The 18,204-nt window shown below is 33.9% G+C and overlaps 1 protein-coding gene across 2 annotated transcripts; it reads left to right on the top strand.

Moving 5' to 3' along the window:
- Window positions 1-9,265: 9,265 nt before the first annotated feature.
- Window positions 9,266-17,983, top strand: LOC109797844 (TMV resistance protein N). Of its 2 annotated transcripts, none has more exons than XM_020357997.3 (5): window positions 9,266-9,885; window positions 10,590-11,685; window positions 15,712-15,993; window positions 16,097-17,161; window positions 17,280-17,983. In XM_020357997.3, the coding sequence occupies exons 1-5, from the start codon at window positions 9,413-9,415 to the stop codon at window positions 17,763-17,765; spliced, it is 3,402 nt and encodes a 1,133-aa protein (XP_020213586.2). In that variant the 5' UTR covers window positions 9,266-9,412; the 3' UTR covers window positions 17,766-17,983. The 2 variants fall into 2 exon arrangements, with proteins under 2 accessions (XP_020213586.2, XP_082926316.1); XM_083070190.1 differs by having other exon boundaries at window positions 9,753-9,892.
- The last annotated feature ends 221 nt before the right edge of the window (window positions 17,984-18,204 follow it).

Raw genomic sequence — 18,204 nt, 5'->3', positions numbered from 1 at the left:
TGGTGGAAATATCACCTTGTCCTTAAGGTGAAAAATAGTGCAAATGTCCATCCATTTCTCCCAAGTAGTGTCTTTAGGGGCCAGGCCAAGCTATTGAATAAGTACCAACTTGGTAAAGGGGTCAATAGAGGGGTCCGATTTCCAATCAATGATGGAAAGATGTTTAATCACAAAGTGTTTGTCAATATCCCTAGGTTTGAGTAAGTCAGTAATAAGGAGAAGTGGTCCTTTATGGAGCTTCAACAATGAACAACGAAAGACAGGATGAATCTTAGAAGATGGTGGCAACTAGAGGTGGTATGCAACTGTCGCAGTACATTCAATGACTTGAAAAGGACCATAAAATCACTAAGATAGTTTGTGATAGGAACCAACAATGGAACGTTGTCGATAAGGACAAAGACAAACATATACCCAATCCCCAACAGTGTATGAAACGATGTGACATTTGGTGTCAGCAACATTTTACATGGCAGCTTGGGCTTTTGCAAGGCAACACTGAAGCATAGTGTGCATGGCTTCTCGTTTGGATAAGAGAGAATCCACGGGCTCCATTGGAGATGATCCCAACAAATAGTGGGGAATGGTAGAGGAGGTTTACCATAAGTGATTTCAAAGGGTAGAGAGACTCGTGCTTGAGTGGGCAAATGTGTTATAAGACCATTCAACCAAAGTGAGAAACTTGGAACACTGAGATGGTTTGTCATGCACAAAGGAGCAAAGGTATTATTCCAAAACCTTGTCAAACAATTTCGCGTGTGTTTGCATCAACTTTGAAACGTGAAAATTTACGTTTACGGGAAGCAATAAATTGAAGCTTCCACGTAAATTTGCTTATGAACATGGAGAGAGAAAAAAAAATTACGTTTCCAAATCAAAACCAAACACGCACTCGTTTGTTAGTTGGAAGCAAGATGATAAGAAACACTCGTCCAAAGTTTGGTGTCACTATGGAGAAAAGATAAATACATACTAGAAGGGAGTTAAATAATGTCAATAAAGAAATCAAACTTTTGTAAGTAATGAAGTAGTAATACTAACAGAAAAGGCTGTTGAAGAAGAGGTAGATGAAACATACAATATTTTTATATTAGTTAGTCTCAACAATGGAGACCACATCTAGTTCTTAATCTAATTAACCAAATTAAGTTCTATTATCTTAAACAAGATACAAGTATTTTTTTCAATAAATTACTTCTAGCTCAAACCTAAATGTTCTTTGAATACCCCTTCAAGCAATTTATCCAAATATTCTTTTGTACAAAACCTCTTCAGGTTTCAACACTAAGTATTTTTTTACAGTCAAGTCTCTACAGACTCAAACAAGTATTCTTTTGTAGCCAAGCCTTTCCAGACTCAAACAAATATTCTTTTGTACCAAGCTTTTATAGACTCAAACGAGTATTCTTTTGCGAACAAGTCTCTCTAAGCTCAACCTTATAGCAACATTTATATTTGGGTAAAGTTTTATCAGTAATTATATTCTGTGTTACAAACAAGACGTGATACAACTAATTAAGAAAAAAATCTGTACAGAAAGAATGAATGGATAATTATTTTTAAAATTTTGAGGATTTCTCAAAAGCGTGTTTCGTCTGTTTTCATTACAAGTTTCTCGAGGTGAGAAGTGTTCGTTGATGCATTAAGTTCTTGCATATGTTTCACTAAATTGTCACTTTTTATTTGATCAAGAAGTTACTTATCAACTTTAGGATACCAAACATACTATTTATAATGTGTGTCAATGATGAGCAAGTTCTGCATCAACTTTTGCTAACTTTTTACGTGATATCAGAGATTCATTTGTCCTTTGTTCTGGTGTAAAGCATGACTTCTTTTCTTTAACAAATTTGTGTGTTCTAAGGAGTTTTTTTTTAGTTTGATCTATTAAGAATCATTCAAATATGCAACAAGTAGTCGTTAATCATTATAAATAGTATGCATTTAAAACTTTATGAAATCAAATTGTATGTTTCGTCTGATGACACATTATCTATCTAAAGATTTGTGACTTTATGATCAATTTTTTTTAACAATTTCATGTCTTAAATATTTTAATAATGCAAAAGTAAATATTTTTATTTTAAATAAATTTACGCTTATCTAAGAGTGACATTAAAGTGATTAAAACATGTCATCAGACTAATTTTCTCCCGAGACTTGTACATTTCTTATACGAGATCATGAAATATAAATTAAAAAAAAAGCAAGTGAAATAATTTAGTATTGGAGTCGGAACTTGTTAATAGCTGGATTGATTGGTCACCACTGGTTTTAGTGTTGTTGGGTTTATAATTTGGGTTGGGCTTCATATGTTAAGAAACCCTGAAACAAAGCTCCCCTATGCTTTTCCTTTGGCTCATGATATATATACTTCTTTTTTTTTTTTTTTAAGTACACCTCCTTTTTTTTTTTTTTTTTTTTTTTTTTTTTTTTAAATTTATAAAGTATTGTAGTTTTTTTTTTAATTTTCTAATTTTACACCTCCAACTTTCAATTTGCTACTTTCTTCTTTTTTTTACACACTTTTTTTTTTGGTTTTCACATGTTACTAAAATAGGTGTGATGAAGGAAAGGTAAAGAAGTACATATAAAAATTGAAAAAAAGGAAAGAAGATGTATGAAAAAAAAGTACTAAATTAAATATTGTAGATGTAAAATTAAAAATTAAAAATAAAAAAATTAAATATATTTTAGAAATTTAATTATTTTTTAAAAAAAGAAGGTGTACTTATAAACAAAAGGAAGTGTATATATCATGAACCTTTTCCTTTTTATATTCCTTGGTTGGGCATTTGATCAAGAATGACAAGAAAGAAAAAAAAAAGAAAAGAACAATAAACCGAAACCCACCATTAATTGTAAAATCTTGGTGACAATTTCCGATCAAATACTGGATCATCTAATCTATACCAAAACTTATATCAATAATGAAGATTGTTTAGTGTTTATTTTTCCTTTTTCTTTTTATTTTATTTTTGATAACTATAAATAACTTTTAATAATTGTATAAATTATTAATATATATATATATTTAAATTTTTTTAATGAAAACACGTAGTATTTTTTTTTTCAGTGGTAAATTATATATACAAGCATAGTTTCCTATATTAACGAGTAAACAATATAAAAAAAAAATGAAATTGACCAAATTACTAATCCATGGGAAGTTACGAAAGAAACATCTATTCAAAAGTTATTAAAGAAGAAGTTTATTATTATATTTATTTTCTAATGAGAAAAAATCGGATAGGTTCAAATTATCAAATCAATTCAAATTTAACAAATAGAAATTTAATTAATTTGATTCAAATTTTAAATTATAATTTACTAAAATCAAATTAAATCAATTTATTTGATTAATTTATTATTATTATTATTATTATTATTATTTTAAGTTATCAAATAAGGATTATCATTAAAAGACAGAAAAGATATGTGATGTATTCAATCTATTTTCTTGTGTTCGAAACTGACCTATTTATTAAAGGATGAAAATGAAATTCAATTTTTCTTTTTTTGAAAAATCATGAAATGTCACAATGTTCATCATTTGTGCATAAAACACCTCATCATTTCTAACATATAATTGTTCTAAGTCCAGTCTTATGCATAACAAGGGAGGTAAACTTCTGATTCCCATGCCCACTATGCAAATTCAACTGTTAAAGTCCATCTCGAAGCAGTAACATTTTACAAACAGGAGGTTTGAAAATTGAAATTACAAGGTTTGAGATTCCAAGGCTCTTTCAATTCACTCTATTGTTATTCCAGTATACATAGTTCGACTTGGTGCTCCATTGTTGTTGAATTCTTCAATTTGCTCTGTTTTCTGCTTCATGAAAAGGAAGTCAATGTTTATCTTCTGATAAATGTAGTTATATTCACACGTTACTACTTACAATTTTTCATTGCCCTCTGCTTTAAACTCAGTAATTTTGTTCATATCGTCTCATTGGTGACTGCATAATATATGGAATCACAACATCATCAATCTTGCAATTTCAATTTTAAATCACAACAGCAAGTTTGTATTTGTGCCTTTTTGATAAAGTTCATATCAATATATATATATATATATATATATATATATATATATATATATATATTTTTTTTTTTTCTCTAGGACTGAATTCAGAATTCATTTACAACTTTTCATTACAAGATAGCTATGATATATATATGTTTTACATGTTATTATGTTAGGATTGCTTAACAAGATTGCTGATAAACTTGAAGGTTCTACTGTCAATCAGGACTGTGCTTTCTAGTTGTAAAGGATTAAGCTTGTTTGATTCAATCTTTTTATTTATATTGCTGTATTTTATTTTTTTTAAAGGGTCACACCAACGATAAGGATTTCCAGACTCATGCAAGCAACTCTTGATGAGATGAGTCTTTGCATGAACACCCCGGCAAGTTCATGATGACACCGCTTTTTCTCTACTTGTATGTTCGGAGTCCTCAACTGAGGTTCTTGGTGTGATCTCGTGAGGAATATGAACCACATCAACTGAATTGGATAATTTGTCTCCAATAATTTAGGTTTTTTTTTTTTTTTTTCGGTAGTCAGAAGCATTCATTGGCTAAGTGGTTGATGCAAACTCAGCAATTTTTTTTCTTCTTCCGTTGCTAACAACATGAATGCTACCAACTATACTAACAAGTAATTTTTCTCTGTAGCAGCACCTCATCCCAGGAGCAATGTGCTCATCTAACCTCTGTAAAGAATATTTTAGAAAACTATGTTTTAGTTACCTGATTTCAGAGAAGGAACTCTCCAGTTGCGGGGTTTGTATAAGGCACTAAGTCACCGGTAATCTACCAGACTAATTCCAATCTCTGTTTTGATAATGTGAATTGTTCTTTAACAATTAATTTCAGGAGCATCTACGATGTGCAAGACATGCGATTGCTAACATGGAGAACTTTGCCTCAGCTTGTACTTGATAAGTAAAAAAGTTATGCCTTTAACAACTTTTAAACAAAAATTTCATGTCTAATATTATATGTTATTTTCAATGTCTCTCTCCTCACTAATGTTTCATAATTTAGAAACAATAAATAAATTTTGGTTGAGAACTGATGATTTTGGTTGAGAACTTCTAAAGTTAAGCTTTTGGGGTTTTCGGGATTTTGAGAAATTTTGAGGAAATTCTTGGATTGTGGTTGCATGTGGAAAATGAGGTATTTTTCTTGATGTTTGATGAGAATGTGACATTTTGGCTGGATTGCATGCTTGTTTTCTGTTAAGATTTGCAGGTTTTGAGCAATTTTTCGAACTTGGGAAAGTTACTGATGAGTTCGCGCTGGGCGCTGTTCTTCGCGCCGGGCGCGCGACCACCAGGAGACTCTGTTTAGGCAAGCCCGCCGGGCGCAAGGCTGTGTGCGCTGGGCGAGCTTGCAAATGGGAGTCTCTGGTTGGCCCGCGCCGGGCGTGACTTGGGTTGCGCTGGGCGCGATATCAGTGGTGACATGGTTTGGGTACTCTGGTGCCGCGCTAGGCCCACGTGTAAACTCGCTGGGCGCGGAGGCTCCTTAGGAGTCTCTGCCAAGAGGGCGCTGGGCGCAATGCAAATTGCGCCGGGCGCGAGACCTTAATAGGTCTCTGCCTTCCCCACGCTGGGCGCGGGTTAGGCCCCGCTAAGCGCACGAGACTCCTTGAGTCTCTGCCAGGCAGGCGCTGGGCACAATTTGGAATTGCGCTAGGCGCGGGAGAGCCTTGGTGCTCTCGGGTTGAGTCTCGCTGGGCGCGAGTACTCCTGCGCTGGGCGCGTTGGTCCTGGTGCTCTCGGGTTAAGCCGCGCTGGGCGCGACCTCGAGTGCGCCGGGCGCGTAAGGAGATGATGACCTATATGATGATGACTGTTGAATTGTGTCGAGTTTGTAAATCAATGATGTTATATGCTGAACCATGTCGTATTTGATGAATATGCTGTGATGACTAGGAGATAAATATGTTAGCTGTATTAGAGGTGTATTGTTGAGCTGAAAATCATTGGATTAATAAGTGAAATTTTATAGTATAGCGGAATTATAGACTGTGGGGCTGAATTGTGGAAAATAATAATTGTGTTGAATTGCTGTGCTGTGTGGTGCTGTGCTGTGTGGTGTTGTGCTGTGCTGTGTTGTGCTGGGTTGTGCTGAGTTGTGGAATATTATAGCCGCTAAGTCAGTGCTGTTGTTAGCCACATATGTGGTGCTGATTCTAACCGCTAAGGCGGTGCTGTTGTTGCCGCTTTGCGGTGCCGTTATAGCCACTCAAGTGGTGCTGTTGTTGCTGCTAAGCAGTGCTGATATTGCCGCATTGTGGTGCTGATATTGTCGAGTGGTATAAGCTGTACAAGTGTGCTGATAATTGTATCTGTTGTTTATTTATATTGATATATTTGTATGTTGAATTTTAATTACACTAGCTTACCCTTTTGTTGTCTCCATGATGTTGGACTGCAATGATCATACAATGTATGGGAGCAGAGCAGGGATAGGTGGGTGTCTGGTGGTGAGTCTCCGGTGGACCCGTGGAGCTGATTTATGTGGTGATATCTTTTGCTATGTAGTTACTTGTGACAGTAACATTTGATTGTAATATCTTTTGTACACTTTAACTCTGTTCAAACTGGATCATGTATATGTATATTCTAGACTCTATATGTATACATTTGTTCTCTTCTGTGCGGTGTTTCTAGTGTGCGGTGCCGTGTGTAATGACCAGTCGGGTCGTTACAATTTATGTATTAAGAAATTTAAATTCAATGCTTGAATCATTGAAATTTAATGTAAAATGTAAGTTATTGAACGGAATAAGTTTACTTTTGGAGTAAACGGATCCCTCATCTCTCTCTCTATATATAGTGAGAGAGAGGAGGGATCAATTTACTTCAAGAATAAGTTTATATAGATTTACTTCATTTAATAACTCATGTTCTACATTAAATTTTAACTATCTAACCATTAAATTAAAACATTTTAATGCTTATATCAAGTATGGATTTTTTTTTTAAATTTGAAAACTATTTGATACTTTGTTTCATTAATTTAAATTGATAGATAATCATAAAAAATATTTGTACGTTGATTTGAATTAATAAAATGAAGTATCAAATAATTTTTAAAATTTTAAAAAACTTACAAACCTGATCCATGTATTGAGAACTTTTAATTCATCAATTGAATCATAAAAAGTTGATGGAGAACATGAGTTATTGAATGAAATAAGTTTTGGTAGACTTTATTTTGGAGTAAATGATTCTCTCTCATATATATATATATATATATATATATATATATATATATATATGTCTATATATATATATATATATTAGATTTGAATTAATGAAATAAGGTATCAAATAGTTTTCAATTTTTTTAAAAAGTTTGTAGACTCAATCTATGCACTAAAACTTTTTAATTTAATAATTGAATCGTTAAAATTTGATATAAAATATGAGTTATTGAATGAAATAAGTTTTGAAAGACTTACTCTTGAAATAAATAGACTTTTCTCACTATACACACACATTAATTAAGTGTAAATAGTCTTTTTAATTATTTTTATGAAATTTATATTTATTTTATTGTATATAAACTAATTATCACTAAAAAATTGTTTATTTATTTAGTTTTTAATAAATGTTATATAAAAAGGGAAGCTGCATTTTTTAATTCACTTTACTAAATAAAATGGAATGTGATAGGATGTGACGTAACATGACGGGACAAGACATGCAAATTTTTGTCACTTTCACTTCAAATAATTTTTTTTTATTAATTCATATAAAATATTCAAAATATTGGTTATAAAATTATAAATATTATAAAGTTACAAAATATATAAACTTAAGATAAGTTCAATTATTTTTAAATTTTAAAATAAATTTTTCATGCTGTAAAAAAACACCTTATAATTTTATATATATTAGTAAAATGGAAAATATATATAAGACTATATTCAATTTAAATATTTTTATTCTTTTTATATTAAAAAAACTCAAACAATTAATTATGTTATCTCAATATATTTTTTTTATAAATGAATGTATTTTTAACATGCATAAAAATGAGAATAACAAATGTAAATGTAATGGTATTGTTCTAGTAAATATATTAAAGAGAAGAAAGGTTGTGTTAATTAATAGACAAATGAAGCAAGTCTTTTTAAACAAATATTTATTGGCCCTTGTTAAGCTAATATTATTTATATGGTAGTTTTTTTAAAATTTTTTTGAAAATATTATTAATGATTAAAATTATTCTCTGGGGTCGCAAGCGAGAGTTTTACTTGCTTTATCATTTGGCCAACCAATACGTTATTTTGGCAATATGGCAAACCTAATACAGAGCCTAAATTTGTTAAATCCCTGTTTGTTTCGATGATGGAAAATTTTTCAATGAAAACACACACTAATATAAATTTATGACGTTAATTTGAGCACAATATCAATTATTTTTAGATGTTTAAAATTAAATATAACTTTTAAAACAAACAAACCTTTAATCACTCGGGATTCTAGGACTTTGCCTGCTTGGTTATTGAGTGCCAACACAGTACTTAAGTTAATGTTCACTGTGCCGTGAACAAACCAAATTCTGCTTGAACATGCAACAAAAAAAGCCCATGAAATTGAAAGGAAAAAATAAGGGTAGAACAAAGCAACCCGGAATCTTTTGAATTTTGATATCTTCTCCCTGAAGGGGTCCATTTTTGAAGGCTATTAATAATAATAAAAGAAAGGAATAAATTATGGAATGAAAATTGAAAGAAAAGATGGAATATGAACATCAAGTTACTCTGTAATATATTCCAATCACTGATTAGTCATCATCAAGTTTTATTTTCTTAGTCTGCTAGGAATCGAACATATTCATTTCATGATTTCTCTCACTCCCTTTAGTTATGTGTTTACCCTTTTGACAAGTGTCTCTGCGAATCTGCCTTTTCGTGGATATTTCCTTGCAGAAAACGGATGCAACAGGAAACAAAATCAAATTCACTTTTATTAAATGAATATTAAATAATTAACATTATATTTAGTTATTTCTTTATATCTCGTAAAAGAGAAACACCGTAATGTGTTTTTTTATTTATTTATTATTTATTTATTTTTTTTATTTTTTTTTACAATGAGTACATGGGTTTTGTATAAAGAAATAAAACATGGAGAACGAGGTAAAGGGAGTTTGTAATAAGAAAAAGGTAACATGATTGAGATATCCAACCAAACATTGATGAACTTTTATTTTAATAAAAATAAAAAAAGCCTAAGTAGAATATGTTCACAATTGAGTGGTCAACTGGTCAACCCTATCATTTCTTTATATCTACTTCACACACAAAAATGAAAAAAACAAAAAAGAAAAAGAGCTTGCATTGCATTGTTAGCTGAACCAGCATTATTGCAGGGGTAATTCAATGGGATCTGCCAATGAAGAATCCTCTTCTTCAGGATGGTCGAACCATGTTTTCTTGAGTTTTAGGGGTGATGACACACGAAAGGGTTTCACAGACCATCTTTTTGCTTCACTAGAGAGAAGGGGGATCGAAACATTCAAGGATGATCATGATCTCGAGAGGGGAAAAGTGATATCAGTGGAACTCATGAAAGCAATTGAAGAGTCCATGTTTGCACTCATCATTCTCTCACCAAACTATGCTTCCTCAACATGGTGTTTGGATGAGCTCCAAAAGATTGTAGAGTGTAAGAAAGAAGTTTTTCCAGTCTTCTATGGTGTAGACCCCTCTGATGTGAGGCACCAGAGAGGGAGCTTTGCCGAGGCTTTCAGAGAACATGAAGAGAAATTCAGAGAAGACAGAAAGAAGGTGGGAAAATGGAGAGATGCCTTGAGAGAAGTTGCAGGTTACTCTGGCTGGGACTCCAAGAATCAGTAAGAGGTCTCATCATCATTCACTTTGTTATATATATAATTTTTTTTTAGCTCGAATGATATGTTATCATCGTTATCATTATATATAAAACACGATGGATGAACGACCAAATTATGATCCATAAGAAAATAGTATCCTGAACACACACTAACCAATAGCCTATAGAAAGAAAAACAAAACAAAACAGAAAAAAAAGGAATCAGAAAAGGATTAGCAAAGACAAAAATGAGAATAATAATAATAATAACAGAATGGAGCCTACCAGGCTGTGTGTGGTGGCCACAGGCGCCATAACTTGATCAATTTGGTGACACGTGATCCATTGATTCCACGTTAGATGAACATTTGCCACGTTGATCAAAATTAGCATCGTTAGAGCAAAGAACTATTATAAGGATCAATATGTTCTACTAGAGACATTTTAAGTGATCAAAATAAAAAAATTAAACTTATGGAACCAAATTAAAAGCCAAAACTCAGATGAGGGATCAAAAAGTGTATTTTAGTCATTTTTATTTTGTTTGTCCGTGTGGTACATTGAAATTTGAACATGAGACCTAGTTGGAAAGGTTTGTTTATCGTTTTACCTTGGATTTGCAAAACATAAAATGATAACTAGTTTTCTCTATCTATTTGTTATATATGTTTATAGTTCTTGTTGGAGTAAATTACAAGTCTTATTTTGGTCCTTCTCTTTATATAGGCATGAGGCAGCACTGATAGAAACAATAGTTGGACACTTACAACAAAAATTAATTCCTAGATTGCCATGTTGCACTGATAACCTTGTTGGGATTGATTCACGGATGGAGGAAGTGATTTCACTCATGGGCACAGGTCTAAATGATGTTCGCTTCATAGGAATATGGGGCATGGGGGGAATAGGTAAGTCAACCATTGCTAGATTAGTATACGAAGCAATCAAAGAGGAATTCAAGGTTAGTTGCTTTCTTGAAAACGTTAGGGAGGAGTCTAAGACAAATGGCTTAGTTCATATTCAAAAGGAATTTCTTTCTTATCTTAATGTAAGAAGCAATGATTTTTACAATTTATATGATGGGAAAAAAATAATAGCTAACTCTTTAAGAAACAAAAAGGTTCTTCTTGTTCTTGATGATGTAAGTGAATTAAGCCAATTGGAGAATTTAGCTGGAAAGCAAGAATGGTTTGGTCCAGGAAGCAGAGTAATGATCACAACCCGAGATAAGCACTTGCTAACGACACATGGAGTGCATGTAACTTGTAAGGCAAAAGGCTTAGCCCAAAATGAAGCCCTTCGGCTCTTTTGTTTGAAAGCATTTAAACAAGATCAACCTAAAGAAGAGTATTTGAATTTGTGCAAAGAAGTGGTTGCATATGCAAGAGGCCTTCCATTAGCTCTTGAAGTATTGGGTTCCCATCTTCATGGAAGAACCGTTGAGGTTTGGCATAGTGCTTTAGAACAAATAAGAAGTTTTCCGCAATCCAAAATCCAAGATACACTGAAAATAAGCTATGACAGTTTACAACCTACGGAGAAAAAAATGTTTCTTGATATTGCCTGTTTTTTCAAAGGGATGGACCTAGATGAAGTGATAAATATCTTAGAAAATAGTGGAGATCATCCCAAAATTGGAATTGACATTTTGATTGAAAGATCTTTGGTAACTCTGGATAAGATGAAGAATAAGTTCGGGATGCATGATTTGCTACAAGAAATGGGTAGGAATATTGTATTTCAAGAATCTCCAAATGATCCTGGCAAACGTAGTAGATTGTGGTCTCAAAAAGACATTGATTATGTATTGACAAAAAACAAGGTAGGTGCCAATTTCTCTTCCACTATTCTATACTTTAATGATGCATGCAATATATATATATATATATATATATATATATATATATATATATATATATATATATATTTAGGTGTGCGTTTCATCTCATTCTACAAAATAACTTTATGGTGAATTCTCTAAAGGACCACTTTCACAAGTGGTCGATGGGTGCATCATCAATTTTCACCCTTAGATGCATCTAAACTAGTAGACCATAATACACCTTACCACACTGGATCTAAATTTTCGATTTTTTTACTGATTTTTTTTTTTTTAAATTACCCAAAAAAAAAACACGTGCCAACAGACGCAGCTGCTACTAACACTCGGAACGGGCCGTTCTGAAATCAGAACGGTTCAGAACGGCCCGTTCCAAATGAATAAATAACACATAAATAATGGACCAGAACGGGCCGTTCCAGATGACAAAAAACACATGACGAATGGAACGGAACGGCCCGTTCCAACATCAGAACGGCCCGTTCCGAATTCAAAAATCACACATCAATAATTAAATCAGAACGGGCCGTTCTGAAAACGGAACGGCCCGTTCTAACTGCAAATTTGTCACACGAATTTTTTAAAGCAAAATAATATATTTTTTTTTCCATTCTACTAAATTACATCTACACCCTAAGCCCTAAACCCAAAAAATCTTATACTAAGGTCCATAATACAAGACCAAACAATATAAACTCTTGTACTACCAAATATATAAGAAAAGTGGTCATCCACTAAGGCTTATAATACAAGACCAAACATTATAAACTCCTATACTACCAAATATATGAGAAAGGCGGTCATCCATGTAATGTCCAAGTAAAGAGAACCTTAGGCCCACCAAACCCATTGGGCTCACTAAGCTCAGAAGTAAACAAAAGCCCAAAGGCCCACAAAGCCCAAAACTAGGCCCAATAAGCTTAAAACCCAAAAAGTCTTATACTAAGGCCCATAATACAAGACCAAACATTATAAACTCCTATACTACCAAATATATGAGAAAGGTGGTCATCCATGTAAAGACCAAGTAAAGAGAACCTTAGGCCCACCAAACTCATTGGGCTCACTAAGCTCAGAAGTAAACAAAAGCCCAAAGGCCCACAAAGCCCAAAACTAAGCCCAATAAGCTTAAAACCCAAAAAGTCTTATACTAAGGCCCATAATACAAGACCAAACATTATAAACTCCTATACTACCAAATATATGAGAAAGGTGGTCATCCATGTAAAGACCAAGTAAAGAGAACCTTAGGCCCACCAAACTCATTGGGCTCACTAAGCTCAGAAGCAGTCAAAAGCTCAAAGGCCCATGAAGCCCAAAACTAGGCCCAATAAGCTTAAAACCCAAAAAGTCTTATACTAAGGCCCATAATACAAGACCAAACATTATAAACTCCTATACTACCAAATATATGAGAAAGGTGGTCATCCATGTAAAACCCAAGTAAAGAAAACCTTAGGCCCACCAAACTCATTGGGCTCACTAAGCTCAAAAGTAAACAAAAGCCCAAAGGCCCATAAAGCCCAAAACTAGGCCCAAAAAGCTTAAAATCCAAAAAGTCTTATACTAAGACCCATAATACAAGACCAAACAATATAAATTCTTATACTACCAAATATATGAGAAAGGTGGTCATCTATATAAAGCCCAAGTAAAGAGAACCTTAGGCCCACCAAATCCATTAGGCTCACTAAGCTCAGAAGTAATCAAAAGTCCAAAGGCCCATGAAGCCCAAAACTAGGCCCAATAAGCTTAAAACCCAAAAAGTCTTATACTAAGGCCCATAATACAAGACCAAAACAAAAGCCCAAAGGTCCATGAAGTACAAAACTAGGTTAGTGAGCCCAATGGGTTTGGTGGGCCAAAGGTTCTCTTTACTTGGGCTTTACATAGATGACCACCTTTCTCATATATTTGGTAGTATAGGAGTTTATATTGTTTGGTCCTGTATTATGGGCCTTAGTATAAGACTTTTTGGATTTTAAGCTTATTGGGCCTAGTTTTGGGCTTCATGGGCCTTTGGACTTTTGATTGCTTTTGAGCTTAATGAGCCCAATGGGTTTGATGGGCCTAAGGTTCTCTTTACTTGGGCTTTACATAGATGACCACCTTTCTCATATATTTGGTAGTATAGGAGTTTATATTGTTTGGTCTTGTATTATGGGCCTTAGTATAAGACTTTTTGGGTTTTAAGCTTATTGGGCCTAGTTTTGGGCTTCATGGGCCTTTGGACTTTTAATTGCTTTTGAGCTTAGTGAGCCCAATGGGTTTGACGGGCCTAAAGTTCTCTTTACTTGGATTTTACATAGATGACCACCTTTCTCACATATTTGGTAGTATAGGAGTTTATATTGCTTGGTCTTGTATTATGGGCCTTAGTATATGACTTTTTGGGTTTTAAGCTTATTGGACCTAGTTTTGGGCTTCATGGGCCTTTGAGCTTTTGATTGCTTATGAGCTTAGTGAGCCCAATGAGTTTGGTGGGCCTAAGGTTCTCTTTACTTGGTCTTTAGTATAGGAGTTTATATTGTTTGGTCTTGTATTATGGACCTAAGTATAAGACTTTTTGGGTTTTAAGCTTGTTGGGCCTAGCTTTGGGCTTCATGGGCCTTTAGACTTTTGATTGCTTTTGAGCTTAGTGAGCCTAATGGGTTTGATGGGCATAAGGTTCTCTTTACTTGGACTTTACATAGATGACCACCTTTCTCATATATTTGGTAGTATAGGAGTTTATATTGTTTGGTCTTGTATTATGGGCCTTAGTATAAGACTTTTTGGATTTTAAGCTTATTGGGCCTAGTTTTGGGCTTCATGGGCCTTTGGACTTTTGATTGCTTTTGAGCTTAATGAGCCCAATGGGTTTAATGGGCCTAAGGTTCTCTTTACTTGGGCTTTACATAGATGACCACCTTTCTCATATATTTGGTAATATAGGAGTTTATATTGTTTGGTCTTGTATTATGGGCCTTTGTATATGACTTTTTGGGTTTTAACCTTATTGGACCTAGTTTTGGGCTTCATGGGCCTTTGAGCTTTTGACTGCTTCTGAGCTTAGTGAACCCAATGAGTTTGGTGGGCCTAAGGTTCTCTTTACTTGGTCTTTAGTATAGGAGTTTATATTGTTTGGTCTTGTATTATGGACCTAAGTATAAAACTTTTTGGGTTTTAAGCTTGTTGGGCCTAGCTTTGGGCTTCATGGGCCTTTAGACTTTTGATTGCTTTTGAGCTTAGTGAGCCTAATGGGTTTGATGGGCATAAGGTTCTCTTTACTTGGACTTTACATAGATGACCACCTTTCTCATATATTTGGTAGTATAGGAGTTTATATTGTTTGGTCTTGTATTATGGGCCTTAGTATAAGACTTTTTGGGTTTTAAGTTTATTAGGCCTAGTTTTGACCTTTATTCATAAGATGTTTGATGTCATTGAGGAAGGGCCTTCATATCTCGCTCAATTGAAAAACTATACTTAAATTTTAAATGTGATTTAGTAGAATGAAAAAAAAAAAAACAAATATGTAGCCAGAACGGGCCGTTCCGAATTCAGAACGGCCCGTTCTGGTTTAAGTAATCATATGTTATTTTTAAATCTGGAATGGGTCGTTCAGATTTCAGAACGGCCCGTTCTGGTGTAGTTTATCACGTGTTTTTTTTCTTCTAGAACGGCCCGTTCTGGTGCATTATTCCTGTGTTATTTTTTCATCTAGAACGGGCCGTTCTGGTTTCAGAACGACCCGTTCTGGAAGTGACAGCTGCTGCGTCAGTCATCGTAATACGTGTTTTTTTTTTTTTAAGGTAATTTAAAAAAAAAAAAATCAGTAAAATATTCAGAAATTTTATCCAGTGTGTGAAGGTGTACAATATATCTTCTCACTAAATCACAATCTCAACCATTCATTATTTTTAATATTATATCTATGGTGATTTTAAATGCACCATCCATGGACCACTTGTCCAACTTCTCCATCATAGACATCACCATAACTTATTTGTCATTCTGATTTTCTAGGGAACTGATGAAATTCAAGGCATAGTTCTGAATTTAGTTCAATCGTCTGATTATGAAGCACGCTGGAGCACTGGAGCCTTCTCCAAGATAAGCCAGCTAAGGTTACTCAAGTTATGTGATATGCAACTTCCCCTTGGCCTCAACTGCCTTCCTAGTGCACTAAAAGTTCTTCATTGGAAGGGATGTCCTTTGAAAACCTTACCACTTAATAATCAACTAGATGAACTTGTTGACCTCAAATTGCCTCATAGTAGAATAGAACAACTTTGGCATGAGACAAAGGTAAAGACAATTTATCAAGAGTTCTTTCCAGATTGTTTTTCTTATCACCATAATAGTTCAGAAAGCTAATATAGTTTTTATTTCCACCATTAATTTTGAACAGTTTCTGGAAATGCTGAAGTCCATCATTTTGAGCTTTTCCAAAAACCTAAAGCAATCCCCGGACATTGTTGGGGTTCCAAATCTTGAATCATTGGTTCTTGAAGGTTGCACAAGTTTAACTGAAGTTCATCCGTCCCTTGTAAACCATAAGAAACTTGTTATGGTGAATTTAAAAGATTGCAAAAGGCTCAAAACTTTTCCAAGTAAAATGGAGATGAGTTCCTTGAAAGATTTAAATCTTTCTGGTTGCTCTGGATTTAAATATCTTCCAGAGTTTGGGGAAAGCATGGAACATTTGTCAATGCTTTCTTTAGAGGGGACTGCTATAACAAAACTACCCTCATCGTTGGGATGTCTAGTTGGCCTTAATCATTTGGATTTGGGGAAATGCAAGAATCTTGTTTGCCTTCCAGATACCATTCATAAATTAAAGTCCCTCATAGTTTTGAATGTTTTTGGCTGCTCAAAACTTAGTAGCTTGCCAGAGGTTTTAAAGGAAATCAAGTGTTTGGAGGAACTTTATGCAGGTGAAACTGCTATTAAAGAGCTACCTTCATTTGTCTTTTATCTGGAAAGTCTCAAGAATATCTCATTTGCTGGGTGCAAAGGGCCAGTAGCTAACTCAGTAAATGGACTTTTTCTCCCCTTTAAGTGGCTGTTTGGGAATCAGCAAACTCCTACTGGATTTAGAATACCACCTTCAATAAAATCTATACTGAATCTACCGTCTTTGCGTAGAATAAATTTAAGTTACTGCAATCTATCTGAAGACTCAATCCCAGATGATTTTTGTCACTTATCTTCATTGCTCATTCTAAATCTTACTGGCAACAATTTTGTTAGCCTACCAAGTTGCATTTCCAAACTCTCAAAGCTTGAATTTCTTATCCTAAACTGCTGTGAAAAGCTTCAAAGGTTGCCAGAGCTTCCATCAAGCATGCGAGGGTTGGAGGCAAGCAATTGCTCTTCACTGGAAACTTCCAAATTCAATCCATCCAAGCCATGTAGTCTTTTTGCATCGCCTACAAAATGGAATTTACCGAGAGAAATTAGAGTCTTTATGGAGGTTTGTACCCTGGTTTTCCCCACTTTCTAAAACTATTTTGTGTATGACATAATCATCCATTCTTGATTTCATGTGACTTATTCAACATTACATTATGTCATGTGTGTTCAACATACAGGGACTCCGTCTTCCCAAAAAAAGATTTGACATGATTATTACAGGGAGTGAAATTCCATCATGGTTTGTCCCTCAAAAATATGTTTCATTTGCAAATATACCAATCCCTCACAATTGCCATATAAACGAATGGGTGGGATTTGCTTTGTGTTTCCTGTTAATAAGTTATACTGTCCCACCTGAGGCGTGCCATCATGAAGTTGATTGCTACTTGTTTGGACCTAATGGTAAGTTGTTTATCAGCTCCACGGATTTGCCTCCCATGGAGCCATGTTACCCTCACCTCTATATTCTCTATTTGTCCATTGAAAAATACCGAGAAAAATACCAAGAAATAATTTATGAAGGTGGTGACAACAGTGAGATTGAATTTGTATTGAAAAGTTATTGTTGTCATTCATTGGAAATAGTGAGGTGTGGGTGTCGTTTGGTATGTAAGCAAGATGTTGAAGATATTTATGAAAATAATTTCGAGGATTTGTCCTAATATTGTAGTTGGTACTTGAAAATAGTATCCTTTTTCTTCTAGTGAAAAGCTCCACTTGCTAATAAGATGGTGTGAATTATCTAGCAAGTTTTCATGTAATTATTCATATATCTTGTTACTTGTATATAAACTTCTCCCTGTGCTTGTAGTTTGAACTCAACTTTTGCATATTTTGTTGAGATGATCCATACTAATGAGAATCAAGATATTAAAGTCAATTCATTTCTTTTTTATTATTTATATGATAACTATTGTTGACACACCAATTTTCACTCATTTAATACAACCAACAAAACTAGTAAGTCCAATCAAGACTGATTGAACTTGAGACTACTAGCTCCCATCTAGAGATTGATCGTTGTCATTTTGCACCCTTTAGAATAGTATGAGTAAAATCACCAGCTAAAGCTAATGGATTCAAAATGTAGATTTTCAGCTA

The sequence above is a fragment of the Cajanus cajan genome, chromosome 3 (assembly GCF_000230855.2).
Source record: "Cajanus cajan strain Asha chromosome 3, NIPB_CcT2T_4, whole genome shotgun sequence".
Lineage (NCBI taxonomy): Eukaryota > Viridiplantae > Streptophyta > Magnoliopsida > Fabales > Fabaceae > Cajanus > Cajanus cajan.
Note: the sequence above shows the minus strand (reverse complement) of the source record. Positions and strands in the feature narration are given on the sequence as shown.

What these genes read in the sequence shown, in the direction of transcription:
- LOC109797844 (XM_020357997.3), top strand. Translation starts at nt 9,413, where the DNA reads ATGGGATCTGCCAATGAAGAATCCTCTTCTTCAGGATGGTCGAACCAT. An exon ending in GGCTGGGACTCCAAGAATCA is followed by an intron (nt 9,886 to 10,589) that starts GTAAGAGGTCTC and finishes CTCTTTATATAG; the next exon opens with GCATGAGGCAGCACTGATAG. An exon ending in AAATTAGAGTCTTTATGGAG is followed by an intron (nt 17,162 to 17,279) that starts GTTTGTACCCTG and finishes TTCAACATACAG; the next exon opens with GGACTCCGTCTTCCCAAAAA.